This window comes from Molossus molossus, unplaced genomic scaffold, assembly GCF_014108415.1.
Source record: "Molossus molossus isolate mMolMol1 unplaced genomic scaffold, mMolMol1.p scaffold_m16_p_16, whole genome shotgun sequence".
Classification (NCBI taxonomy): Eukaryota; Metazoa; Chordata; class Mammalia; order Chiroptera; family Molossidae; genus Molossus; species Molossus molossus.
Window position 1 is genome coordinate 68,263,492 of NW_023425351.1, and position 27,880 is coordinate 68,291,371.

Here is a 27,880-nt window from a genome sequence, read left to right on the forward strand (position 1 = left end):
CGCCTCCTCCAAGTGCACATCGACATGGTGCCTGTGAGCCTCTGCCCAGAGGCCTCAGGAGCCAGAGCACAGGGTGAGCCTGGCATGTGCTCCGGGGCTCTACCTGGGGCCATGCGGCCTGGCCCCTGTGGCACCAAGGGACCGCCCCAGGAACCTGGTGCGGCGCAGGTGTGCCGCGGGGGGCGTGGCCTCCTCGCTGTCCTCCTCCGAGCTGGAGCTGAGGGAGGAAGCCGAAGGCCCTCCGCGGCCGCCGTCCTCGCAGGGGCGCCGGTCACCCTGGCACTCTTGTCTGCCCGGCGACGCGAGGCTCTGGTTAAAGAAGGCCGAGGCCATGCACTCGGCCGCGGTCTGCTCACAGGCACAGAGCAGCTTGGCACACAGGCTCTGCCCCACACCTGGAGGGCGAGAACAGGAGCAGCTGAGACGGTCGTGGCTGCGCAGCCCGCCCCGTGGCCGCCCGCCCCGTGGCCGCCCGCCTCAGCCTGGCCCTTGCGTCCGGCTGCACTGGTGCCGCTCCTGGAGTGTGCCCGGCTGGCTTCTCCCCATTCACGCAGACGTGGTCAAGTCCCCTGGCACTCCCGCCCCAACGCTTCCTTCAGCCCCAGGCTAGATGCGTTCTCCCTGCAGGCTCACCTCAAATGCACCCCACCTGCGGTTCTGTCACAACAGAATTGTTCTTTCTATTCACTTTTATTTGCCGGTCTGGCAACCCTACCGTGTGTTTGCAATGTTTAGGTTGCATGCAGCGGGCGGGGCGGTGGACAGCACCTGTGTGACTCAGGAAGTCCTGTGTTGGCAGGAGCTTAGACACAGGTAAGCACTCTGCAGACACTGTTATCGGTGGTTTTCACAGATGTATCTAGTCTGATGCATTTTTTCACCTGATCCTGCCACGAAGTATCCACCAGGGTTTTTCTCATCCACATCAGCATGGCCACCCAGAAACCTGTTATGATCTCACCTCACTGCCTCTCCTGACTTCTCCCAGCCCCACGGCATACTCTGCAAGCTCCAACCCCTGTACCCACGTTCCAGGACGCCTGCCCCACCTGTTGGCGCTTAGGATGGGAGATTGGATCACTGGCCTGTCCCTCCCTGCAGGCTCGGGGGATTGAGGCAGGGATCACGCATGCTCACTGCTCTCCCAGTTCCGAAGCTGAGGAGCGTTTCCTTTACACAGCAGGGCATCGGGACTGCACGCACTGCCACGGGCGAGGCAAGGGGCCAGAGATGGGGATGAGCCTGTGCTCCTGCAAGGGTGCTCCTGGTGGGGTGCCCGAGGCCCTGAAGGACCACAGAGGAGCCCCAGCTTCCAGGATAGAGAGGAACAGAGCTGCAGGGCCAGTGTCCCGCTGTATGGGGTCCCTCGCAAGCTCCCACATGGGAAGAGGGTTCTGCTGCTGAAGAGAAGGGAACCATGGGCATGGGCACGACTCGGTTCAAGGTCTGAGGCAGTGTGTCTGACGGTCCTAATCCCAGCTCCATCACTGACTTCTACCTGTGTGACCTTGGACCCGGGCCCGCCTCTATAGCCTGGGGAGACTCCCAGTGCTTTGTCCTGGGGGGTGGCGGGAATGAACTCCGCTCACACACAGCAAAGCTTAGAACACGCAGCATCTCTGTGATGTTCCCAGTCCACACCCAACCAGCCCTGTGCCCTTGGGCAGCTGATTTAGCCCCTCGAACTAGAGTCTCGTCCTCAGTGGAACAGGGGGACTCATACGTGCCCCAGAGTTAAGAAGAGTGTCAGGTCATACGATCGAAGGAGAAGGGCTGGGGGAAGCGTCTGCACGCGTGACATTGACCATGAACGAGAGAAGGACTCAGTGGGAGGCCCACACACTTACAGTTGGCTGTCCCGTCCCCGCACACCACCGGCGACCGAGGAAGCCTCTCGAGCAGGCAGCCCAGCCTCGTCACCTGCTGCAGGCAGCAGTGGTGAGCCCAACAGCACCTGAGACCAAGGCAACCTTCACTGCCGGGGCTCCTGGCCGCCCCAGGGCCCCTTAGGGAAGCGAGAGAAGCCAGCGCCTCCCGTCCAGTGTGCACGGGGCTGATTTACACACGCCAAGCCTACCACACGTGGCTGCTCAGGTCGTGCGCTGCACAAAGACACCACGTCTAAAGGGACGTTTATCACACTGCACGTCTTCGTTTTAAATATTCTCACTTTGTAGTTTATGATGCTCTTGGCTCTAATTAGCATATTTATCATGATAATTTTCCAACAGATGGCAATAAAGGGTCTTGAGCATGGGCACTGTTTTTCGTGGGGACAAGCAGTGACCCCATGGCCTCCAACATTTACATAGTAGAACAGTTAATCCCACATCCCCAGGACACCCCGTTTGGTCCCCAGCCTTGGAAGAGAGCAGAGTAGCATCTTGGGCATAAATAAAAAACTGTATCTAGAAAAGTATCCAGCACAGAGCAAGACCTCAATGAACACGTGGGGACGAGTCAGCATCTTGCACTGGAGACCCACCCGTCTGGCCTGATGAAACCCCCGTCGCCAGTGTCCCTTAGCCAGATGGACTTCCGAGGAATCAGGTGATGGCTCCAGCCAATAAGAGGCTCCAATGGCTCCCCCAGCTCTCCCTCTGCAACCCTTTCCTGTCCTTCGTTGCGTCTCACAGGACCACAAAGGCCACAGCCAGAGCAGGGGTCAGCATCACCTAGCTTCCGGATAGCACGTGGGCTCAGCCGAGTACCAGCTTTGCCAGCCTCCCCATGTTGCCACAACAGGAGGCAACCCCACCTCGCGCGTCTCGTTAGCCAGTGGCCGCTGGTCGGTGTGGGCCCAGGATGGCAGCCGCTGCTTGGCTGGTGCTCCAGCAGAGATGCTTACTCACTGCCTCCTGTGCCCATTTGGCCGGGGTGGGTGGGTGGCTACTGAACACGACACTTAGAATCTAACGTCAGTGAGTGAATCTGAGATCACACATGATCAAAAATATCCTTGAAAATCAAATCGCCCAGAAGGTAAAGGACGCACGGTTTTGAAAAGACAGACACCCTTGCACAAAGGTGCCACTGGACCGACTCTCCCCTGCGGCTTCCCGTTTCCCTTTCTTCCTGTGGGTGTCGGTGAGGCCACAACGTAACGTACTTGCCTGCCTGCTCCAAGCTCACATTTCAGTGACATGGCTTCAGTGGTCAGGAATACGCTTCAAAAACCCCCTTGTTTTTTTCCATGGGGTTCAACGGAGCTGTGACGGCGGCGGCCCAGATTCCTGTCCCCACGCCAGGGACTCAGGAACCATAAATGCTTCTGTCTTGGAGAGCAAAGGGCGTATTTTCAGATTTCATAATGTAAATATGCTTATGGTTCCACAGTGCGGTATACACTTTGCTGGAATAAAAATTCCTAGTGTCGTCCGGCAGAAGGGAAGGTAAGACTCAGGATGACTGTGCGACGGAAACAGGAGAAGCAGGTTTGGTGCCCACGGGCGGGGGGGGGGGGGAGAATACAGCCGTCCGACACCATCTGACCGGATGAATGTCCCGCTTGCCGGTCCCGGCCAGATCCTTCGTGTGAACTACAACACACCTTGTCTCTTCTGTTTTCCTAACTTCAGCGGTAGTTGTCGGTTTGCCTGTGGGGCAGCGGCCACCTGCGATCCGCCTTTCGACCTCACGGCTGCGGCTGCTCGGGTGCCCCTCAGACTCCCTGCAGGCTGAGCCCCGCCCCTCCGTCTCCCCCACGCATCGACGACACCGGGCACTTCTGTGAACTGTCCGGCTCTCTCCCTGCACAAGTCCCCGGGACACAGGTGGTCGGATCCGCTTTGTTTAGGTTTGTTTTCACGCCCCAGTGCCGAGCGCAGGGCCCGCACAGAGCAGAAACTCAAGACACGTGGGTTGAAGGCACATATTCATGAAGGAGCAAATTCTTGGCTACATAGGTCCGTGGAAACCCTCCCAAGAGGGGTAAATATGGAATTCAGATGTGAGATTGACCCGTGACCCTGGAAAGCTGTTGAGAAGCTCATTTCAACGTGGCCTCTGGCAGATTAAATCAACGGGAGACCCTGATCCGCTGTGTAACTCGTCGTAAACCAGCAGAGCCAGCAACTCCGAAGTGTCTTAGAGGGTGACCTGCCCTGGCCGGTTTGGCTCAGCAGTTAGAGCGTTGGCCCGTGGACCAGAAAGACCCGGGTTCGGTTCCCGCTAAGGGCACGTGCCTTGGTTGCGGTTTGTCTCCGGCCCGGTTGGGGTTGTGTGGGTGGCAACCAGTCGATGTGTCTCTCTAACATTGATGTTTCCCTCTCTCTGTTCCTCCCTCTCTCCTTCCTGCTCTATCTGAAGATAAATGCAAAAATGTCCTCGGGTGAAGATAAAAAAAAGAAGGGTGACCCTCTCAGGGCAGCTGAGAAACGTTTGTGGGAGAGCTCCAGGCTCCCACATCAATGGTCTGCTCTGTCGGGCTCTGCCCTTCGTAGGTGCGTGACCTCAGACGAGTCTGAGCCCCAGCTGCTGCCCAGGAAAAGGGGCCTGTGACAGCGATGAGCCACCCGAGTGAGGTGGCGCAGGCAACAAGCTGTTTGTGAAGCCCACAGCGACGCCTGGGTAGAGGAGGGTCACCCATCCCTGGGGGCAGCGTCACTGCCACCGGCCTGCCCCTTGTGCGCGTCCCTACCTGTCCAGGGCGTCCCTCGGTTCACCTCGTCCCTCTTGCCCACAGTAGCAGCCGTAAGACTCGAATTCCTCCGGGCACCGGGCTGTCAGACAGAACAGCATCTCCCCCAGCTGTGGCATCACCTGTGTGCTGTCCCCACTCCCCAGGTGCAGGAAGGTGTACCTGTCGCAAGCTGTGAGGCATGAGAACTCAGGGGAGCCAGGAGCACCAGGACGCATTCACAGGGGGGCAGGGCTCTGCCTGGCACTGATGCACCAGGAGCCCGGTCCTCGCCTCCCACCCCATTCTTCTGGGACCCTGCGCTGTGACTGGTCCCCTGTCCCGGACCACCGGTCTTTCAGAAGGAGACTTTCCCCCCAGCCTCAGCTCTGCCGACCCCTCTGATATCTCCCTCGGGCCTTTGGCCACATTTTACCACTGAGCAGAGGGATGGGCCGGCCTGCGTCCTGGGGACTCCTGGCCGTCCTCCTAGCTGTCTGCTCAGCAGGTTAGCACGCCTCGGGGGCTTATCTTTCAGAACCTTGATTTTCTGCTGGGTCTCCGTTTCTGCCTCTCTCTCTCTCTCTCTCCCTCCCCACCCGATTCCCCCTCTTGTACTATGCAAAGCCCACCTTCCCAGGTTCGGTGAGGAGAACTCAGAAGCCAGAGTTCCCGGCATGCCCCTGGCCAAGCCTCCCCGCCCGATGCAGGCCTCCAGAGCTCCGTGCCACACTGGGGAGCGCTGCCCAGGCGGTACCAACGTCCTCCTCTGGGTCCCGCTGCCTGTGGCTCCCCCCAGGCGCAGGCCCTTGGGCAAGGCCCCCTGCGGGAGGAGAGCCCAGGGGGGGGGTATCACTAAGACCCAGGTGTCTCGTTCAAGGGTGGCATGACAATGCCAGGCCCTCGCCTCCTGGCCGTAGGAGTGGTGAGGGCCACACCGGGGCTTCCTACCCTGGCCCCGCCGCCCAGCAGCTGGCTGCCTACAGGCAAAGTCCTCACCCTCTGAGCCTCAGCGAGGGGACGCACCTCCGTCACACCCGCACGACAAGGTCACGCGCATCCAGGGCTGTGTTGACCACCTGAGCCAAGGATCTCAAGGCCCCAGAGGACAGACCCCTGCCTGTCCGCTTCTGCTCACCTCTTCCAGCCGTCTCCTCGGGGCCGCTTTGGACGGATGCCACAGCCAGCCCCGAAGATGGGGTGCCGGCAGGAGCCACGGTCGCCCCTCTCGCGGTGGCAGCAATCTCTTCAGACCCTGAAAATGCACAGCTTTACCGTCCACGTTCAAAAGGGGATTCGAGGAGCGATTTGCAGCTGGGCACAAGGTCAGGGCCGAGGGCGGACAGATACTTCGGAACAAAGAAGCACCAGACTGGGACTGCAGAGCGGAGTCTCGGGGATCCGGGAAGTGCCACGTGGATCCCACATTTTCGACGATGACCGTGAAACTGACGGGAGCCTGTCTACACCCTCTGGGTGACAATGCGCGGTGAGTGTCACCGCTCAGGCGACCTTTGTGTACAGCCCCGTGGCAGTGTCAGCAAGTGAAGAGACAAGAGCGATGGAGAAATCGACCCCAGGCATGGCCCACAGCCCGTGCGCAAGCCAAGCTGTCCAACCCTTCCGAACACGCAACAGCTCCTCGTCACACTCAGTCGGGTGCAGGGTCCACACGTGCCCGCCCTGCCCCTCACACAGGCCCCGGGCCGCCTGGCTCCCCCAGGCGCTCGTCCTCAGCGAGCCCGCCCTGCCGTCTGCCCGGAGGCAGCCAGGTCTCCAGCCCACAGACCGCGTGCTGGTCGGTCCAGACAACGGAGCATCAGAGCCCCGCCACCTGCCGACCCGGCTCAGTCCTGGGCGCGGGGGAGGCCCGGGCTGCGTGGTGGACGTGCTCGGGACAGCCCCGGAGGAGGCCTGTTCCAGTATTCAACGTGCCCACCTTTCTCGTGTGAAATCGCAGGCGTGTGACCAGAAAGCGAACTAGAGCTTTCTGTGCGTTTGAAAGGCATCTCCTTAGCAGGTACGCTTCCATTTCTTCCTATGAATGGATCAACTTTTTATTTCCTTTGCCTACTTTTCAGGGGCTCTAACAGTAAACTGGCTTCCGGATGCCTTCCGTCTCGAGCGGGGGCTTTTCTCAAGGTTCCTTTGGAACACACCTGGCTTAGCACACGTATCGGCCGCCACCGAGTCCCAGGCCGGAGGAGCCGGCGCTCACCTGCAGGGCTTGTGGTCCTCGCGGCGCCTGGGCCTTCCTGGTCTTGGGGTGGTTCTGCTCCCCAAAAAGAGACAGGGTGAGTATCGAGCCCAGCCCGCCCCACCCCACCCCGCTCTCCAGAGGCAGCGCCCAGCCGCGGGGCACAGGGGGCAGGGTGGTCTCTGTTCTGCCCCTGGTCCCCTCCCAGGAGAGCTCGTGTTGGCGGGGTCACCACTGAGCCAAAAAGAGACCCTGCCCCTCCCCCCCACCACAGGCTTGCTGGGAAACTCAGCTGCAGGTGAGTGTGTTGGAATCTTTCTTTGGAACAGAGAAGAAAGAGGCAGAAGAACTGTGTGACCCCCTGGCTGCTGCAGGTCCAGGGAGCTGCTGAGCCTGTTCCTCTGTGAAGGGAGTTTGTTGCTGGGTTGACAGTAACAAAGCTCGGACTGTACTGCAGACCGAGTGTCTGTGTGCCCCAGGCTCACGTGCTGGGATCCTCGCCCCCAGTGGGCGGTGTTAGGAGGAGGCCTCAGAGGTGATCAGGTCGTGAGGGTGGAGCCCTCATGAACAGGACGAGAGCCCTATAAAGAGACCCCAGAGCGCTCCCTGGTCCCTTCCACCGTGTGAGGACACAGAGCGAAAACAACTGTCCTTGAGTCAGGAAGAGGCCTCGATCTCGGACGTCCAGCCTCCGTGACCGTGAGAGGTAAGTTTCTGTTATTTATACGCCACCCAGTCTGTGGGGCTTTGTATAGCAGCGTGGACAGACGAAGGCTCACCGCAAGCCAGACACGGCACCAAGGGCTCTGCTCGGATCAACTGCACAACAAACCCACGACCGGCGCAACACTCATCCTCATTCAGGGACGAGAAAGGGGAACACAGAAAAGTGAGGTCACTTGCTCCAGGTCACAGGGCCAGGAAGTGGCAGAATGCAAAGCCCAGGTCACCTGCTAGAGTTCACCCCTGAACCTCTAGGCTAGGCTGCCATGTCACTGCGGGCTGAGCCACAGAGAGCCCGAGATGGTCAGTCCAAAGTGCTTCGGAGAGCAAGGGACCGCCTCGTTCTGTGTCAGAGAGCAAGACTGTGGTGCTGCAGCATGAACAGCAGGCTCAGACGTCCGCGATGGAGACAGACACTCCGGCCAAGAGAGTCTGCATAGTTCTAAGCTGGGGCAGGTGTGTAGATTCAGAAGGGAAGGAATCTACGCCAGACTACCCCAGGCAAAGGGCTCTACCTCTTGGAGCTTCTCCTTTACCCGAAAAATGGGGGTGATGGTGGGTCCCCCAGGACCAGGGAAGAATAACTCAGAGAATGTTGTATGCAGGGGCTTGGGACCATGTTAGCACTTCGAGGGCCTCCACAATGTCACCACCCTTCAACCATTCTTACTAATGAGCACATAGTCATGATCAGTTATTCATACTGATCAGTAAAGTATCCACGGTTGTTAGTCGCCACTAGCAGAGTAAATGGTCAGGTTAATTCTCTCGCTGACTTCTTGGCTGAGATGTTTTTAGATAAGGGGTTGTTCTCTGTGAGTCACTATAATATAATGGAAAGAAGACAAGTCCCAGTCCCATAAACACTTGTGAACTGAACACAGTGTTCATTTCGATGGCATTTCTCCACTGGGCCCCACGCTGTCCTCCGAAGGCCCTCTGCTTACGTGTCCTAAAGAGCGAGGTCAGCTGACTGGTCCTGGAGAGCGTGGTCCGCTGGTCAGCTCTGGTATCAGCAGACACTATGAATAGACACCACCCGACTGTCAATCGGTGATCGGTGATCAGTCAGCTCAGCACCTTAGCCAGGCCACTGCAGACAGTGGGCTGGGAGCCGGGGGACCGAGGAGAGAAGGCCCGTGGCAGTCTGATTTGGGGTAAGTATGTCCGCGCATTGGTGCTCAGTTCAGCTCCGACCCAGTGGCCTAGGGGCTGGGTTAGGGGCAGTCCTGTGTTCAGGCGAAGAAGCCGGCATTGCCCCCGAGTGGGCCAGGCCCGTGTGGGAAGGCACCCTAAGCGGGAATCCATTCTGAAAGTCAGGAAGGACCACCGGTGGCTCGAACCCCAGCCCCACCGCTCAGCTCTTGGAAAATTCTCTCTGCATCTCAATCCAGCATCGCGACACGGAGGTCACAGCAGCTGCTTCCTGACGCTGTGTGAGCACTAAACCAGGTGCTGGAGTTGGAGCCAGCCGCTCCTGTCCTGCGTGTGGTGAGGGTATGTGCTGTTTTTTGGGTTCCTCTAGAATTGGGGAGGAAGATGCTGGCCCAGAACCTCCCCACGGTCTCTCATTTAGTCCTCCACCCCCTGAAGGACCACTATAGTCCTCCCCCTCTGGGGGTTGGCAGACGGGGGTCTGGCCCCTTCCCTGTTTTACCGGCACACGGCCATGTGGTGACACACGTCTACGGCAGCTTTCCTGCCACAGGGGCAGAGTTGCGTGGCTGGGCGGAGATGCTCCGTCTATGACTTTTCCTATCTGGCTCTTCACAGGAAGTGTGCCATCCCCTCTTTAGGCAAATAGAGACGTGGAGGCCTGGAGTGGTTAAACCACACTCCCAAAGCCACACCGCCCAAAACAGGAGACCCAGGGTTCTCTCCCCAACTTGCCGACTCTGACACGTAGCTGCTTCGTCGCGAGGTGGTGACAACACCCACAGGCCCTACAGGTTTCCTCCCAGGCTGTCGGCCTGCACCTGGCGGTTGAGCTCTGGCCCTGCATTCAGGCTGCCTGCCCCGCTGCAGGGCATTGGAGTGCCCGGGCCCGGGCACGGGGGAGTGCGCGTGTGCTGGGGCGAAGGTGTGTGCGCCCACTTTCTCCAGCTAGACTCTAGCCTCCTTGAGGAAACTTGTTCCCTGTACCTGTGTCCCAGGTTCGTGCCACAGGGTGACGGTGGTTCAGGCTGAAGACAATGGAAAAGGTACCAGTTGGGGAACATTTTGGGATTGTGTGACGGGGCCAGGAAGTCCACAGCAGAGCCTTAATTTAGAATGAAAGTCACTGGGCGTGGTGACAGCTTGGGCGGGGCGTAGGGGAAGCTTTGGTGTGGCCTGGGTCCCATTGTCTCTTCTCTAGACCTGGATCCCAGAGTGCAGGCTGCCCAGAAGCTGCTGAGGATGAGCTGCCCTTGGACATGGATGTGGCCGGGGGCCACCCCCAGGCCTCTGCTCTGCCCCTGTAGCAGCGGCAGTAGCGGAGAGAGACCGACAGACTTGTAGGGAGGCGGTGGAGCACAGCGACCTCTCTGAGGGGTAGGGCTGCAGATTTAACAAAACCACAGGAAGCCCAGCTGCATCTGCATTTCAGATGAGTAACGAATACCTTTTTCAGTAGAAGCATGTCCCAGAATTTGCATGGGACATACTGATACTCAAAAGTTGTGTTGTTCGCCCTGGCCGGTTTGGCTCAGCGGTTAGAGCGTCGGCCTGCGGTCCTGAGAGACCCGGGTTCGGTTCCCGCTAAGGGCGCGTACCTCGGTTGCAGTTTGTCCCCGGCCCTGGTCGGTTGTGCGGGTGGCAGCCACTCGATGTGTTCCTTCACGTCGATGTTTCTCTCCTCTCTCTCTCTGTTCCTCTCTCTCCCTCCCACTCTACCTGAACAAAAAGTGGAAAAATGTCCTCGGGTGAGGATAAAAAAAAAAAAAAAAAAGTTGTGTTGTTCATCCGAAGTTCAACTCCAGATGGCCGAGGGTGGCGCTCTGCCCTTTGTCTGAAGACCCTACCGAGGCGGGAGGCGGGGCGCGGGGCGCGGGAGAAAGCTGAGCACCTGGAGATCTGGGGTCAGGAGGGGTGAGGGCTGGTTCTGGGGTGTACTTGCAGGGGGTCCTTGCTGGCCCAGGCTGGGGCGTCTGAAGGGAGGTAACTCCAGTCAGTAGCCCAATGCTGCAATCGAAATGCGGGCATTTGGGTCGCACACCTGTCGCTCTGAGCTCACCTTCTCCTGAGAGGGCCCCCAGGCTGGTGTCTGTGGGAGCGACAGCTTCCGCTGAAAAAGAGGGAGAGCCCGACAGCAATGAGTGACGGACGCAGTGTCAACACCGCGGCCCAGGGGTCTCGACCAAGAGCAGGCCGAGAGGGGCCTGAGGACCAAGACAGGGCGGCTGGGCAAGGTGCTGCCCAGGAAGGGCTGCTCCCCTGCCTCAGGATTTCCTGCCTCCCCTACACCTGCCAGAGAGCAGGGGCCCAGACGGCTCTGGGTTCTGCTGGAGAAGGTGACACTTCGAACACAGGCTGTGACAATGAAGGGGCTGCAAACCCCGGACTGTGGCTGTGGAGTGTGGTATTCTGACTTGAGAAGACCTCTGTCCTAGGGGAAAAAGAACACTGGACCCAGAGGGTACCTGGAGATGCTACACATAGCCACACACCTGCATATGTGCACATGCATACCCCATGCATGCACATGTGTGCACACAACCACCCACATGCACGTGCATGCATGCACACACATGCCCACACAAATGCACGCATGCACTTGTGCACACATACATGCACACACCATATCACACATGCACACACCCAGAAATCCATCACACGCACCCACATCAGCTCCCTCTTTACCCAACACTGCAGGGCTATTTCTGAGAGAGAGACCCCAGCTCAGGGAATGAGGGGTGCTTTGTGGAGGTACACCTTGAACTCCCCAACCCCACGTGCCCTTGTATTGGGACTGAGACCGTGGGAACTTTGGTGAACAAGGAATAACAGGCACACATGACATATGTGTCCACGGGCTCCCATCAGCAGTCTGGCCCCTGAGTCCAAGTAAGAGCAGCTTCCCTAGGAGGCCTCACCTCTAGGCAGAGGGGTCGTTAGCTCCTGCGTGCTGGATGCCTCTGCCAAACAAACAAACAAACAAACAAACAAACAAACAAAGAGAGTTAGAGTGGTGGTGGGTGTGTGGAATGGGAGAAGGTGCTGGGCTTGGCATCTAAAGATACAGGCACCCAGGGTCCCACACCAGCAGGGTCAGGGCCAGGTCCCTCCTACCCGGGGGCTGAGCCAGGCAGAAGGAGGTGTCCAGGAGGTTCAGGGAGGAGTTGACCGTGGCCCGGGCCAAGCACTCTATCGCGGCCTTGTCGCAGGTGCACAGCAGGCGCTCACAAGGGTCGCTGGAGTCTGCACACAGCAAGGCAGAGCCAGCGGGGAGCGCTCACTTGGCACCCCCAGAGGCAATGCCAACACCAAAGCTGAGCCCCCGACCTGCCCGCCCCAACTCCACGCCTCCCCAAGTCGCCTTATCTCCTGTGCTCACTCCATCCGTCCACTCTGGGCCCAGCTGCCCCCCTTTCTCTCACCCACCCCTGACCCACCCCACTTCACTGCCCTGGGCACCCCCATCACCCCCTCATGGCCTCCTAGCAACTCTCCCTGCCTCCTCCCCTGCTGTTCAGTCCATTCTCATCAAGGATCCGGAAGAATTCTTTGAAAACTCAGGTCACACCGTCACACCATGTCTTCTCTGTGTTCAGAGCCTCCCAACTCAAAGTGGAAGCTCCTTCTCAGATCTCACCTCCTCCTCCCTCACCACCCAGCCCTGGCTCACTGGCTCCTGTTCTCAGACACACCAGGCCCCGAGCCTCAGGTCTGTCCACCTGCCCGGCTCCTCTCCGGTTCCACCTCGTCTCTGTCCTTGCTCCACTGTCCTCTCCTCCCGGGCTTCTCCCGACCTTCCCATTTAAATAGGCGCCCACCGCAGCCTCCCTGTGCCTTCCCCTCAGTTACGGTCCTCCACAGCTCTCGTCTCTATCTGACGGACTGTAGCATTTGTTTCTGCTATTTTCACGTCTGACAACCATGACAGAACTGCAGAATGTCAGGATGTCCCGTTACCGAGACACTGGTCTTGGACTTGGTGCAAGTGGTCAGTACTTATCTGTGGAAGGAAGGAAGGAAGGAAGGAAGGAAGGAAGGAAGGAAGGAAGGAAGGAAGGAAGGAAGGAAGGAAGGAAGGAAGGAATGAATGAAGGAAGGAATGGATGAATGAAGGAAGAAATGGATGGATGGATGAAGGAAGGAATGAATGGATGGATGAATGAAGGAAAGAAAGAAGTAACAAATGAATGAAAAAATGAACGAATGAAGGAAGGAATAAAGGAATGAATGAAGGAACGGATGGATGGATGAATGAAGGGATGAAGGGATGGATGGATGGATGGATGAATGAAGGAACGGATGGATGAATGGATGAAGGAATGAAGGAAGGAAGGAATGGATGGATGGACGGACGGACGGACGGATGGACGGATGAAGGAATAAAGGGATGGATGGATGAAGGAATGAAGGAATGAATGGATGGATGGAGGAAGGAAGGAAGGAAGGATGAGATGGATGGATGAATGGATGAATGAAGGAAGGAAGGGATGGATGGATGGATGGATGGATGGATGGATGGATGGATGGACGAATGGACAGATAGATGGATGGATGAAGGAATAAAGGGATGGATGGATGGATGGATGAATGGATGGATGGATGAAGGATTGAAGGAATGGATGAAGGAAGGAAGGAAGGAAGGAAGGAAGGAAGGAAGGAAGGAAGGAAGGAATAGATGGATGAAGGAAGGAAGGGATGGATGGATGAAGGAATGAAGGGATGGGTGGATGGGTGGATAGATGGATGGATGATGGATGGACGGATGAATGGATGATGGATGGACAGTGCTTTCAGTGTTCCCCGTGTGCCTCACCTAGTGACTCACACCCATGTCTCTTCTCACCTCTTTCTGGAAGCTCCTTATTCCAGCTAGTCCATGTCACCTGGACTGTGGAGTTGGTCTCACCTGGCGTCAAACCCTGTCTCTGCCACTTAGTGGCTGTGACTTGGAACCAGGTATTTAATTTCTCTGAGCTCTCTTTCTCCTTGTCTGAGAACTGGGGATAATGACCTGCATCTAACAGGTTCTTTAGAAGGTCAGACTTGCTGTGTATAAAGCGTGTGGCACCTGGCAGGCACCATGCTCCTCCTCCCCCCTCGCCTTTGCCTATTCCGCTTCTTCTGCCCAGAGACAGGAAATGAAATTCCTAGAGTCACACAGCAAGCAAGGAGACAGCTGAGTCTTACAAACACCCACACAGCCTTCTTCATCCAACACAGCTTCTCCCTCCCTTCCCCCCACCGCATTCCAAACACACTCCGCCACCTCGCCAACTGTCCTGTGAGCATCCCTGAATTTTCATAACAGCTCCTGGAGGCAGATTTTTCCTCCCCATTTTGAGGTTCATAGGAAGAAACAATTGCCCCAATGTCACACGATACGCAGGTAGCAAACTATTTGCCCGTCCCAAGCTCCCACGGTTGCTACAAATATAAAAGCTATAAATCAAATATCTGCTGATTCACTGTCATGTTAACTCAGAAAGCATCTAATGCACAGCTACTGTGCAAGGTGTGGATGCCGTGGAACTGAGTATAGACGACAGTGGGGTCACAGTGATGACGATGAGTGTGAGCCCAGGTCTGGACAAGACGGGGGCCTCTGGACTGTTGTCTCTCCACCCAGTCCCCTGGGACAACTGGAGATGCTCACCACACGCGATCTTCTTGCTGATGCAGTTGACGTCGGTGATAATCTTGGTGGAGTCCTGGATACAGTCCATCTCGGCAGCCTCCTCGTAGCACCTGCGGTGCTGGAAGCAGCAGCTGGGGGGGGGGGGGGTCAGGAGGGAGCAGGCAGCCCAAGATCACCCGGTGTCTCCGGATGGTTCCCGGGGTGATCTGTCTCAAATACCCAGGGCACACCCACAATAGACACACACGCAGTGTTTGCGTTGTTATCACCTCGGCAGCAAGTGCCTTCACGTATGTGGGGACGGAGACCCATGGGGCTCTGTGACTTGCCAAGGTCAAGGTTGATCACAGAGTGTGGCTGACAATGTGGTCCCAGCACACAAGAGGTCTGGAGACCAATGGAAAGAAGAAAAAAATAGACAGGCAGCTGATGACCTTGGGCAAGTTACTAAGTTTTTCCCATGACATAGCTCATAAGAATTTGTGCGGTTCAAGAAATCATCTGGATAGATCTTGCCGTGTGGTAGGCGCTCAGTACATGGCAGCAATTATTTTTGCAATCTGGTGTGCAAGTTCAAGGTGGCCAGAACCTGTCCCCCAGGAGTTCGGGAATCCCCGTCCCCATCAGCTGAACCGTGTAAGGTCATTGAAATTGAGAGGGACCCACAGTTCTGCCAGTTTCTCCGCATCCAGGCTTTGATCATTCTCTTTGGGTTGGAGACAGTGATGAATTACTGCTTCATTTCTTTGACTTCTAGGTTTGCAAGGAGTTTTAATAATTAAAGGAAGTGCTAAGGGGGAACCCGAAAGGAAATGTTCGTAGAAACGGCCCTGGCACCATGGCCCGAACAGAACCAGCCTCTCCCTTTCTGAATGTCAACCAACTGGTCGGCTTGCTCGTGGTCCCAGGAGTGGAAACAGCCCTTTTGGTCCAGAAGTGACCTATACCCTCTCTTGGAGATTTGGAGAGGGGACAGATCTGTGTTTTAATTTCAAAGCCATTAATCCTTGTAAATCAAGGATGTATCACCTTCTAATCAATTTATTTGTTTCATCTCTGAAAAGCAGTTGGAGGTTGCCCGCTGTGAGCCAGGGGCCGTGGTCCATGGGGGTGTGAAGAAGTGCTACGGAGCAGACCCTCCCGAGAGGATGCTGAGCGGAGCGGGAGGCAGGCCACGCCCACATAGCCATCCATGTGGCAGGGGCGAGAAAGGGGAGCCCGATGCTGGGGGAGCCCAGAGCTTGCCTGGCGCCTAGGAGGCAAGGTATTCCCAGAGGGTGTCTTGGAGGAGAAAAACCAGGGGGGACAATAGGCTGCCCCATGGGCTCTGGAGGGGAGGCCTTTCCACTCCTGTGAGCCTACAGGTGAGAGCACACACACCCTCACACTGGGGTTGGGCACCAGTGGGTGGGGACACGGTTCTTGGAGCGGAGTTGAGACCTGGGTTCAATTTCTTGTGTCCATACTAGCTCGCTGCTGCTGTTGCTGTGGCTACAACTACTGTTGCTACTATTACAGCTTTACTAGTCCTCTTACTACTGCTACTGGTACTACTGTTGTTACCACTAATACTACTACAGATCCTACGACCGCTGTTCCTACCACTGTTGCTACTACTACAGACCCTACGACCCCCACCACAGCCCCACCATGACTGTCACCACTGTTGCTGTTACTGTTAATACTACCATCATTAGTTACTATCACAACTCCTACTCTGCCTCCTACAACTGTTACTGTTGCTCACTGATACTCTTGAATACTTACTAAGCGAGGCAGAATCCCAAACACTTTAACTTGTACTTGGCCATTTAATTCTAAATAATAACTCTATGGCCCTGGCCGGTTTGGCTCAGCGGTTAGAGTGTCGGCCTGCGGTCCAGAGAAACCCGGGTTCGGTTCGTGCTAAGGGCACGTACCTCGGTTGCAGTTTGTCCCCGGCCCTGGTTGGGTCGTGCGGGTGGCAGCCACTCGATGTGTCCCTTTCACATCGATTTCTCTCTCTCTCTCTCTCCCCTTCCCACTCTATCTGAATAAAAATGGGAAAGTGTCCTCAGGTGAGGATAAAAAATAATAATAAAACTCTATGAAGTAGGCATTATTATTACTTTTATTTTATCGATGAAGAGACTGGAGCACAAAGAAGTTAATAATTTGGGTGGGTCATAGAGCCCATAGGAGCGGGGGTTGGAGTTACTGAGTCTGAGGCACCGTGTCTTGAACCCTAACAGAATCCACCCAGTGCTCCCAACAGCCCCTCCTGCTACCAGCGTCTGTTCGGCAGGTCCTTGCTGACCCTCGAGGCCTCTGAGATTTTAAATTTAACTGCCAGTCTGATGAGTCAAAGTCGGAATCGTGGCTCCAATTCCCTCCCCTTGTATGTAGGAGGGAGGACACCTTTACTGGGCACCTGTGTGCTCTCCACATTCCCCACCAGACGGTCACCTCCTTGGGGCAGGGATGGGTTCTCTTTCCATTAAGTACAGTGTTCACGTATTATTGGTATTTGGTGCATGTTATTTCAAAATTGAACAGAAACCTTCACAGTTGCTTTACCCCTTATGTCCAGGACTAACCTGAATTAAAATAGTCCTAGCCAGTTTGGCTCAGCGGTTAGAGAGTCGGCCCCCGGGCCAATGAGTCACAGGTTTGATTCCGGCCAAGGGCACGTACCTCGGTTGTGGTTCATCTCCGGCCCTGGTCAGGTCGTGTGGGAGGCAACCAGTCGATGTGGCTCCATCACGTCGATGTTTCTCTCTGTCTCTCTCCCTCCCTCCCACTCTATCTCTCTCTCTCCCACTCTACCTGATGATAAATGGGAAAATATCCTTGGTTGAGGAATAATAAAAAATAATAATAATTCTCATGTCTTATTATGCTTGTTTAAAATCCAGACACAGTTCTACCCACAAGTGTTCTGTGTCGACAGGTCTGGATGAGTCTCTGGAATGCGCATGTCAGCAAGATCCAGGTGGTTCTGACACAGGTGGAACCAAACTTTGAGAAACCAAAACAAAGATTTGCATGTCGGACGTAACACAGGACCCTGGTAACGTCCTAGGACGTGAGCAGATCACAGTCCGACTGCAGTGTAAAGACGAGGAGAACAGTCACCCAGCAGGTGAGGCACAGAGCCGCGACCACCCGAGCCCCAGTCCCGGACCTTTCTGTGTCCCTGTCCTGCCGAGCAGCAGCCAGGCCGTCCTGGGCACCCCTGCTCACCTGTCAGGCTCATCCACCGGCAGCCCTTCCATCTCAAACCTGCAGGCGCAGCCGTAGTCTTCCAAGTCCCGGGGGCAGAGACCCGCCACACACTTCATGCCGCTTACGAACTGGAGCAGCGCGGGGAAGTTGGTGAAGACGGCCTGCAGCCAGGTGAAGTGGGAGCCCAGGCAGTCTGCAGGGGCGAGCAGAGCGGGTGCTGGGGCCGGAGCCCGGGAGGGAGCCCTGCCCTGGACTCCCTGCAGCTTGTGCTGATGGTACCTTGTCACCCTGCTGGGCACCTGCTGTGTGCTCAGAACTAGGTTAGACTGTTAAAACAAAGAAGGTTTATCAGCCGGAGTCCCTGGTGGTTGACCCCCTAACAGCTATTCTCCCTTCGTCCTTGCTCACAAAACTGAACAGGACTCAAGGAAGGCGAGCTCCTCCCCAGGTGCCTGGTCTGGTCATGGTCGTCGTGCCTTCATGATGCTCAGGGCTGAGCGTGGAACCCGCTCTGGTCAAAACAACTTAAAAGAAAGTCTGTTAGGGACTTCGGAAAAAAATTTTTTTGAATAAAGAAGAAAACATATAAGAGGATCCTTTTGATCGACACCCTTCTTCTTCCTGGAATGTGGGTGAAGCTATACTGGCTGGAACTGCAGCAACCACCTTGCAACCATGAGGCCCCCAGCCTAAAGCTGAGACCAACGTGCCAGGATGGCAGTGGGGAGAGAGAGAAGGAGCCTGCGGGGTCCCAGAAACCAGCTCTGAGCTACTGCACCAACTCCTGGTGCCTTCAGATGGCTCACGTGAGATCATTAAATACCTTTATTACTGAAGTCACTGGTAAATGACTGGATTGCAAATGACGTCATGCTGGCACTGGAGAACTGCGGGTCAGTGCGGAAGAGAAGGGGTGTAGGCAGTGTAGTGTGGGGCACCTACTGTGTTCCCGAGACTGTGCTGGAAGCAGCACCATAGAGCGACACGCTTTAGGAAGCACTCACTTTCCTCTTATCCCGAAACCCTGTTCCTCCCACAAGGCAGGTGCCATTCTGTCGCCTCCGTGTCACAGATAAAGAAACGGCAGGCAGAGCCATCCACCAGTGATGATGACTTGCCCGAAACGAAAAACCTCTTGCAGACAAAACTGGCAAGAAGATGGTAGCCAGAGTTTGGGCTCTAAACCTCATGCCCACTCTCCCCTCCATGCCTCCTTTCCGACTGCAGGACCCTTAAGGGCTGAGCGGGGGGGCCCACCGCACTGACTGACGTGCCCCAGTCACAAGAGGGAGCTGGCGGGGTCGAGTTGCCGGTGAGGACCACCCGACTGTGCCGGATGCTGCCTGCCTCACCGACCTTCCTCCGGGTTTCATTGCCACGTGCTCTGATACCGAAACATGGAGGAACGTCTGCATTGGTGGACAAAGCCACTCTCAGACGTGCGTGTGTGTGTTTGCACAGACACACATTTTCACCGAGAGACGGCTGGGGCCCCCGCACTCAGTCCCACGACAGTCAGGTGCGGTCTTAACACCCCGCAGCGTCCAATCCAGCAGCAGTTCAGGACCTGCTGGCTCACGTCCATCATGCTATAATTTTATTTTTTGAGTAATTTTAGTAATCAGTGGTAGGGACCGTCATGGTAGTTGATAGCTGCTTGATAGACACGTTACTGATGAATGGAATACTAGATGCCCTTTGGAATTCGTGGGCCTAACGGATAGTTACTAGTTGGAGAGAGAAAATGCAATGACCTTGGTGGAGGGGGACTGAGCCCTGGACTCAGAGGACAATGTCTTCCTTCTAGCTGAGTGGCCTTGGGCGAGTCACTTGGCTTCCGTAGTCAGTTTCCTCACCTGTACAATGGGGCTCCCATTCCCCTCCTGGCCGGTGCGGTCAGGACTAACCTAGGAAGTCACTCTGGGGGTCTGTGATACAGGTGCCACTTCTCCGCTCAGCACCTGGGTCACATTATTTGGGGCTGGTTGGGGAGGCCATGGGAGCCTAGGGGGCAGAGACCAAGGTCATTTCCTGAACTGTCCCCCCACATGCCATGCTCTGACCCTGGGGGATAAAAGCAATTTCAGATTTAACTTACCGAAGATTTCAGTCGCACTTTCCACGTTTTTAAACAGCCCATTGAAGAACGTGAGATCTACGGGGCGGAAGAGAGAACACACACAGGGCCTTGGTCTCTCCCCTCCCCTGTCCATCCCCTGCGCGAGGGTGAGTCAAGCTCATTCTCTTCCTCAGAGATTCGACCTTGGGCTAACTTTCTAGTGACACAAGTTGCCATGGAGACCTGGTAAGATGAAACAGGACTTGTGTTACTAGGCAACATTGCTCAATGATTTTTTTTTTTATCCTCACCGAAGGACACTTTTTTGATATTTTGTTTAGATAGAGTGGGAGGGAGAGAGAGAGAGAGAAACATCGACGTGAAAGGGACACATCGAGTGGTCGCCACCCACACGACCCAATCAGGGCCGGGGACAAACTGCAATGGAGGTATGTGCCCTTAGCGGGAACCGAACCCGGGCCTCTCCGGACCGCAGGCTGACGCTCCAACCGCTGAGCCAAACCGGCCAGGGCCTCAATGATTTTTTACAAAGGACCCCTGGATGGTAAGGTGTACCTGGACTGGAGGGAACTATGGATGAACTATACATGCCAGGTGGGGTGACTCCTGCAATTTACGTCCCTTCTGGGCATCCTAGAAACTGTAGCTATAATGTTGTTACTAGAGATACTGATTTCTAAGGAAGCGTCTAGGCCAGGGAGGGTCCTAGGGCTGCCCTCCTGGAGTCTACTCCCTGCACCTGAGCTGTTACCTGGGGCTCCTGGACTCTGTTGTTGCTGCCACTGGAGAGGGCCGGCTGTGGGCCCGTGGGCACGGTTTCCTGGCCTAGAATCGTCCAAGTGCCAGTGTGGCCTGGGAGGGTAAAGTCTACTTAGGACCTCCAGGTGGGCACTGACTTCCCAGGCGGTTTATGCCATCTGGAGAGAGGCCACTTGTCACTGGGTCTGGGTGGGACCCGTCACTTTGATGGCAGGGGCTCATGCACAAATAATTTGGTTGACTCAGCTCATCTCCCCGAAAGGTCGGAAATGAGCCTTTAATTCAGCGAGTCCACTACGCGTTACGTTCTTCTGCGATCTCCAATGAGAACCCACCGTGAGGACAATGTTCCCTCCCCCCCGGAACACGTGGGCCCTCTGATAACTGGCGCATCGTCTATCTATTGTGGTTCTACCTCTCCGAGCTCAGTTGGAAGCTAAAATAGAGTTACCCCGTAACTCTCATGATCAGACCATTAACTTCCTTCTCCTGGTTTTCCCTCCCGGCTGACATTTACCTGTTGGTGGGAATTTTCGGTACCTTGTCTCAAAGGAGAAGCCGATGGTGGGTCAGACACCAGGGCTGACTGTTGAGGGAGAGGCTTTTGCATCTCACTCGAATCCCTTTACCTACAAACGTCACCGCAGTAAGTGGCTCTCGGGTATTTTCAGAAAAGGTCATTTTCTCTGCCATCACCCTAGACAACCTTCTACCCAGCCAGGGCTCCTAAGAAGAGCTCGCAGACTACGTACTGAGATTCGTTGCGAGTCCTGGAGGCCGCTCGTGTGGCCGGAGGGGGGTGTCCAGAGGGTGGCTCCCTGAGGAGGAGAGAAGATTGTGAACATGTCCCAGGCTGCTGGCTGGGTACGGCTGAGAGGTGGCAGCCTGGATGCAGGTCAATGCCATCCGATGTGTCTTCTAGCGCCTGTCATGTGCCAGGTCTCTGCGGCAGCTCTTGAAGAAAACAACAACACAGGCTTTCCGAGCAGGAGGGGACTTGGGACTTCAGCTCCTCGTGAGATCTCATCCCTGAGCCCAGGGATTGTTGGGCACCTTTGGCCCAGCTGCCTCAGAAACTACGTGGTAGCATATCAGCCAGCCGCTAAGAATTCTTCAGCAGCACGTGTGAGGCATTGCCGGCTCCCCGATAAGTACTTGGCTGGCGTTTCTCTGTGCAGCTGGTCATTAAGTTCCTGCTCTGCAGGGTGGAGATGATCTTACGACCCATACGTGCTAGTAGGCGTGCCGCCTCCCCGCCCCCCCGCCCCCACACGCTCCTCCTTACTTGCAGGATATTGACACACACATTTTTAGTAGCAACTTAAAAAGTCACTCTGGATTTTATTATCTCACGTATCCGTGGACTCCACTGAACAAAACAACTTCACCAACAAAATAATAGATGCCGAGACATGGAAGCAGGAAACGGACGGAGGAATCTCAGAGGGAATGGGGGAAGGGGGGGCAGGAGGAGAGTGACCAGAGAACTTACATGCATGACCCATGGATGCAGACAACAGTGTGGGGGAGGGGGTGGTAGAAGGGACCATGGGGGAGAAAGGGTGTGTGTGTGTGTGTGTGTGTGTGTGTGTGTGTGTGTATATATATGAAAAGTCCCCCTGGATTTTAAAGTAGTTATCTCAGAGGACTGGATCCGTTCACTCACACAGTCCAGAGGGGTGGGGCGGGGGAGGTGGACCCACTCTGCCTAGAAAGAAGGTCTGGGGTGGACTGGACTCCGGGTCTGGACCTGACGGAAGACTCTGAGGAAGGGGTGATGCTGTCATTTGGACGTGCAGGCTACTGGGACATGCGAATCTCGTGTACTGTTGAGGACACATGTGGGTACACTTCGCGTCACTCTCACTCTTGGGGTCGGGAGGACCGTTGGGGGGGGGCCCGTGCCCGGGGTTTACCTGAGTCTGAGCAGGGAAAGAGAAGAAGGCCCAGATAGAGTGACCTTAGCACTGCCCGAGGCTGCGGAAAGGCCGGAAGTGAGCTGGGTGTCCGAGCTACACGCACGCGCCGAGGAGAACAATCATCGAACGGTGCCAGGAGACCGATTTGAAACCAAGCCTCCCAGCGAACTTGAAATGATCTCCCCAGGCTGCCAAGGAGTCTGCTTTGATGACCAGGTGTGGGTGGCATGGGACCCAAGTTTAGAATGTGGGGTGCAACTGTTTGCCTATTGCACTGGCCATTCCTACAAAAGGGGAGAACGAGGGGCTGATGTCAAGAGGGTCACTCCAAGGACATCAGCAAAACGAGGGACAGTGGCCCGTGAGCAAAGCGGGGATGCTACCAGGCGGAGAGAAGATGGCTCAGTGGCCCCTTGCCTTTGGTCTCCTAGGTTCTCCACATCCTTACTAGAGACTGTGCCCCAAAATATCAGTTGAATTACACCTACAGCTCATCAGTAATGTTTGATTTCCTTCACTCATCGGCAAAGGGATAAAGTAGTCGTGAGCAGATCAGATAAAGTTTGACAGTAGGTGCTAGTGTTCAGGTCAAGTAATTATGGGCTAAGCCATTAACACGGTGTAAACTACCGATACTCACCCACACCTGGGGCCACCAGAATACCTGTGAGGAGAAGCACGGCCATCTCAGGACAGCACAGGAGGGGCTGAGGCATCGCAGACACCGCCTCCTGGGAGAGAAGCCAGCGGAATGTGACCAGTGTGCTTTCAGAAATCCCACGAAACGGGAACCCCCAGGAGCCCTGGTCCCGGAGGCAGTGAGGTCAAAGGAGAAAGCCAGAAAGGCTTTCTGTCCCAGCTTTGCCCCTAACCCTATGCCATCAAAGAGACTGTCTGTCTGTCTGTAAAATTGGAAACTTAACTGGGTGCTCCTTGGGACAGGTCTCTCATTCACTCATTTATTCCACGGTCATTCCTTTTAAGTCCATGGTCATTCATTCATTCATTCCATGGTCATTCATTCATTCCATGGTCATTCATTCATTCCATGGTCATTCATTCATTCATTCCATGGTCATTCGTTCATCAGTCCATGGTCATTCATTCATTCCATGGTCATCCATTCATTCATTCCATGGTCATTCATTCATTCATTCCATGGTCATTCATTCATTCCATGGTCATTCATTCATTCCATGGTCATTCATTCATTCATTCCATGGTCATTCGTTCATCAGTCCATGGTCATTCATTCATTCCATGGTCATTCATTCATTCATTCCATGGTCATTCGTTCATCAGTCCATGGTCATTCATTCATTCATTCCATGGTCATTCATTCATCAGTCCATGGTCATTCATTCATTCCATGGTCATTCATTCACCAGTCCATGGTCATTCACCGGGTGTCAGGCACATTGGAGACCCAGGAGTGCAAGGTGAGATAACACACTCCTCACCTTGACTTGTTCACAGACTAACAGGGAAAGAAGGCAGTTTAGCAAGTTCTCTACTGTGACTTTGGCCAGGCAAATTTTAAATAACCCCACATGACGAGGCCGCAACCTTCTGAATATCTATTTAGTCTGTGTTGAACCTTCCGACCAACTTCCCTTGACGTGAATAAATCTGGCCATGGCGTGGCAGTGCTGCCAGGGGGCAAACCGTGCTCCATCTTGCTTCCTTGCCTTGGCTTTTGAGCAATTTGAACACTTTGTTGGCGTCCCAGGGGTGAGAGGGATGGGCCTCAGGGGCCGCCTTGGGGGGTGGGGAGGGCAGGTGTGCAGGGTGCAGGGACCCAGCGCACTCCAGCAGAGCTGCCTGTGCTCAGATCAGCAGAGGTAACTGCTGTGGGCACCGCCTGTGCCCAAGGAGGTCAATCGTGTGTGTCATAGGGAAGGAAAAACGTGAAGACCAGAGGGATTCTGAAATGATTCTAGTTCCCTGGGGATGTTGCTCCTAACACTCCAGGAATATTAGATGGGTGGCTGGCCATGACTCTTCCCCCTCAGAGCGTATTTCTAGGACCAAGTGTGAATGATAATCCAGTGTGATCATGGGACCCAGCGGCACACTCCGTGTACATGCTGGGACACATCGAGCCGCCAAGTAGGGGTGAAAACGCAGCCCGTGCTCAATGCCCCAGCTTGCCCTCTGCAGGCTGCAGCCACCTGGAGGGATTTGTCCTGCAATTTGTCCTTCCAGAGGCAAAGGTTGCCCCTGTCCTAATGGTCCAGCACAGGTACCCAGGACTAGGTGGGCCACTCTACCTGGTGGGCAGGGCTTGGTCCTGAGGAAGGTGTTTCAGAGAAGACATTGCAGACTGTGGGATCACTACTCTCGAACCTACCCCAGGGCTTAGCTCAGCCTCTGGTGGCGGTAAACTGAAGGTTTGTTGAATGAATGGCAAAGGGGAGGCGTGAGTTCTTTGGGATTCTCGCTCAGCTCCAGCCTTCTCTAACATTCTGGTTAGTCACTGACTTTGCTCTGCATGATGCTCTGCATCTGACCTTTCTCAGCCGCGCGAATTCTAACTTTCAAGGTTAGACAGGCCCCCTGTTCTGCGCATATTCAGATTTGGCGACTCTTTGCCATAGCCGTGAACCCGGACTGAAAATTCAGGGCGAGGCCTGCAACATCTCCAGATGGAAAGGGACATGCCCCGGAAAGCCTGTGGGCCAGGAGCTGGCGGCATTCCAGAGGACCCCACAGAAGCCACACCCACCAGGCTGAGGCTAATGTCACCACCTGGCACTAAGTCCGGTTTTTTATTGTTAGCATCACACGAGAAGCCAGAATGTCCAAGCTCATTGGGGCATTGGACTCCCCTAGTGCAAACTCATTCCACAGATGGGAACACTGGGCGCAGAGACGAGCAATTTAGGTTAAAATGTGCCACTTCCCAGGGCCAGTGCCCATTTTGAGGTCGGTACCCGCCCACTAGGCTGTTGTGAGGGCTCAATGGGTTCATCTAAGCAGGACATTTACAACGGGCCCCAGTGGAGAGAAACGGCTCGAAAACATCAGTAATTACACCCACTGGTCTGGGTCAGGAGGGGCTCCACAAATAGGAGCTATGACAAGAAAGCCCCCCCTTCCCGGCTTGCGTCGTGGCCCCTGTTTGGTGACCGGAGGAGGGTGGTCGGTTTAGTGGGGTGGATATTGTTTTTCCTCATGTGACACTCATTCAGGGGACGCTCCCCTGGGTTGTCCTGATGCACAGAGAAGACAGGCTGGGAGTGATGTTCGTTGGATTGCAAGTATACTTATTGGCTTTTCAAGCTTATATTTATTAGAATGCAAATGAGCAAAAGGGACCTCGTTACCGATATAACCTGGCCCTGCTGACCATCAAATCCAAAGCCAGCAGCCTCGTCATTCTGTGCAACCATCACCGCTCTCGGTGACCCCTGCTGAGAGCTAAGAAAGGGAAATCAGGGTGCAGCCCTGAGCAGTGGTGAGGGAGACCCCGACTGGGGACATGCACACTAGGGTCTGGGGGTGGGACGGCCAGGGTTGCTGCTGAAATTCAGCACCTTCTGCTGGCCAAGGCAGGCGCCCTCGGGTGCAGGGCTGTGTCCACCCGGAGAAAAAACACCTTTTCCTTGTTTGCCCAGGGAAGCCACAGGGCTGTCAGTGTTGTCTTGTGGGACTGAGGGGTCCCCAGGCGTCACCGTGGTCTGCATACACTGGAGTCCTGGTCCACCCAGCTACCTCCTGATGGTCGGTTCCGCGCAGCGTGGGAACTGCCTGCGAGCGAGGCCTTCCTCGCTGGGCACAGCTGCTGGGCTGGGGGCTCGGGCTCTCCGCTCACCTGAGTGCCCTGGGCCGGGCACTGACGCTGCCTGGGACTCCTTTTATGGGCGGAGAGATGCCCAAATGGCGGGTGCTCACGGGGCATCAGGAGGGTTAGTGGGTAATCCCTGTAAATGTGGGGTGCCGAGCCTGGCGTGGGGAAGGTGCTCAGTGAGACCAGCCTCAGTGAACGACAGCTGTGTTTCCACCAGGTGCCCTGGGGAGAGCCACTGGACCACACAGGTTTGCAAGACCCTTGCGGGTGGATTTTTTTCCTGGTAAACTCACCAGGTGTTGTTGCTCTGGCCTTGCCTCTCCTCATACCAGGGCTCAGGGGGCCTTGGGTTGCTAGTACGTGCTGGAGCGGCAGGCTCAGGGGGCCTTGGGTTGCTGGCTCAGGGGGCCTTGGGTTGCTAGCTCAGGGGGCCTTGGGTTGCTGGCTCAGGGGGCCTTGGGTTGCTAGTACGTCCTGGAGCGGCAGGCTCAGGGGGCCTTGGGTTGCTGGCTCAGGGGGCCTTGGGTTGCTAGTACGTCCTGGAGCGGCAGCAGGGATCAGGGGGTCTTGGGTTGCTAGTACATCCTGGAGCGGCAGGGATCAGGGGGCCTTGGGTTGCTAGCTACGTCCTGGAGCGGCAGATGGGCTCAGGGGGCCTTGGGTTGCTGGTACATCCCGGAGCGGCAGCAGGGCTCAGGGGGTCTTGGGTTGCTAGTACGTCCTGGAGCGGCAGGGATCAGGGGGCCTTGGGTTGCTGGTACATCCCGGAGCGGCAGGGCTCAGGCACCCCTTGAGAGCATCTCCTCCCTCCCCTTTCTCTATCCATTCCTCCATCCTGCCCTTCCTCTCTCTTTCCCCCCCCTCTCTCCTTACTCCCTCTTTTATCATCCAGTTCTACCTCATACTCCCACCTCCTTGCCCCCCATCAGGAGAAGGGGTGCCTACCGTGCAGGTCCCACTGGAACGAAGCTGGATGAATAATCCTCGGCTTTGAACAAGAAGGGGACCGGGTCTTTATACCCAAGGAAACACCCTAGGTCATGTGACCCCCTCCCCTCTCATCAAGAGGACAGCCTCTCATGAACATCGACAGGTGGGCGGCCTCTGACGGGGTGAGGCCTCATAAGCTGATCCAAGCAGGTGCAGGCTCCACAGTAAGAGGCCCCATCCTGAGCCTCAGGGAGACCCAGGCTCTAATTAGAGAACAAAGGCTCCCCTGTTCTGCACCCCTCACCCACCTCCAAGGCTTGGAGGCCCAGGGATTACGTCTCGGGGTCGTCAGGGGAACTCTGGGAAATGAAAGATGGGGGGAGTCACATGGGTTCTCCTGCAGGAAGAGGGCTGGCTTTGTCTAGTTAATCCTTCAGCAAGAAGACCTCGGGGATGGTTCTTATATGTTCCTGGCCTCGGGCCTGGGGGTTTGATCCTCTCTCCTTTAGGGATTTTCTGCCCCCGCTGTAGGGTAGAGCAGAAAGGGGCTTTTTAACCAGATATCCTGGGTTCCGGCGCCAGCCTGGTGACTCATTACCTGGGGGACACTGAGCGTCACTGCTCAGTCTCGGCTCCCGAATCCTTTCAAGGGGACAGTCCCACTAGGATGGTGAGCACGAGGTGAGCCAGGTGAAGTGTGTGGGGAATAGTGGGGCTCATTACGTCTTAGTTCCTCCTCCTCTTCATCGTCCCCTTGAGAACTGTGACCTTCCCAGATTTTAACAAGGAGAACTAACCTGTATTATCTATCACATACCACGATAGGACTTTTTTATGGACTTTGTGCTTACCATCCCCACAGCTCCAATT

At 55.8% G+C, this 27,880-nt stretch overlaps 1 protein-coding gene across 1 annotated transcript; it reads right to left on the reverse strand.

Moving 5' to 3' along the window:
* On the reverse strand, positions 1-27,050 carry OC90 (otoconin 90). Its single transcript, XM_036264215.1, has 15 exons — positions 27,026-27,050; positions 22,931-23,021; positions 21,124-21,189; positions 19,631-19,687; positions 17,551-17,725; positions 14,347-14,459; positions 11,808-11,936; positions 11,612-11,653; positions 10,753-10,803; positions 8,486-8,560; positions 6,837-6,890; positions 5,757-5,873; positions 4,640-4,811; positions 1,848-1,954; positions 1-395 (listed from the first exon to the last, which is right to left on the reverse strand). The coding sequence occupies exons 2-15, from the start codon at positions 23,004-23,006 to the stop codon at positions 100-102; spliced, it is 1,530 nt and encodes a 509-aa protein (XP_036120108.1). The 5' UTR covers positions 23,007-23,021; positions 27,026-27,050; the 3' UTR covers positions 1-99.
* Between the last annotated feature and the right edge of the window lie 830 nt (positions 27,051-27,880).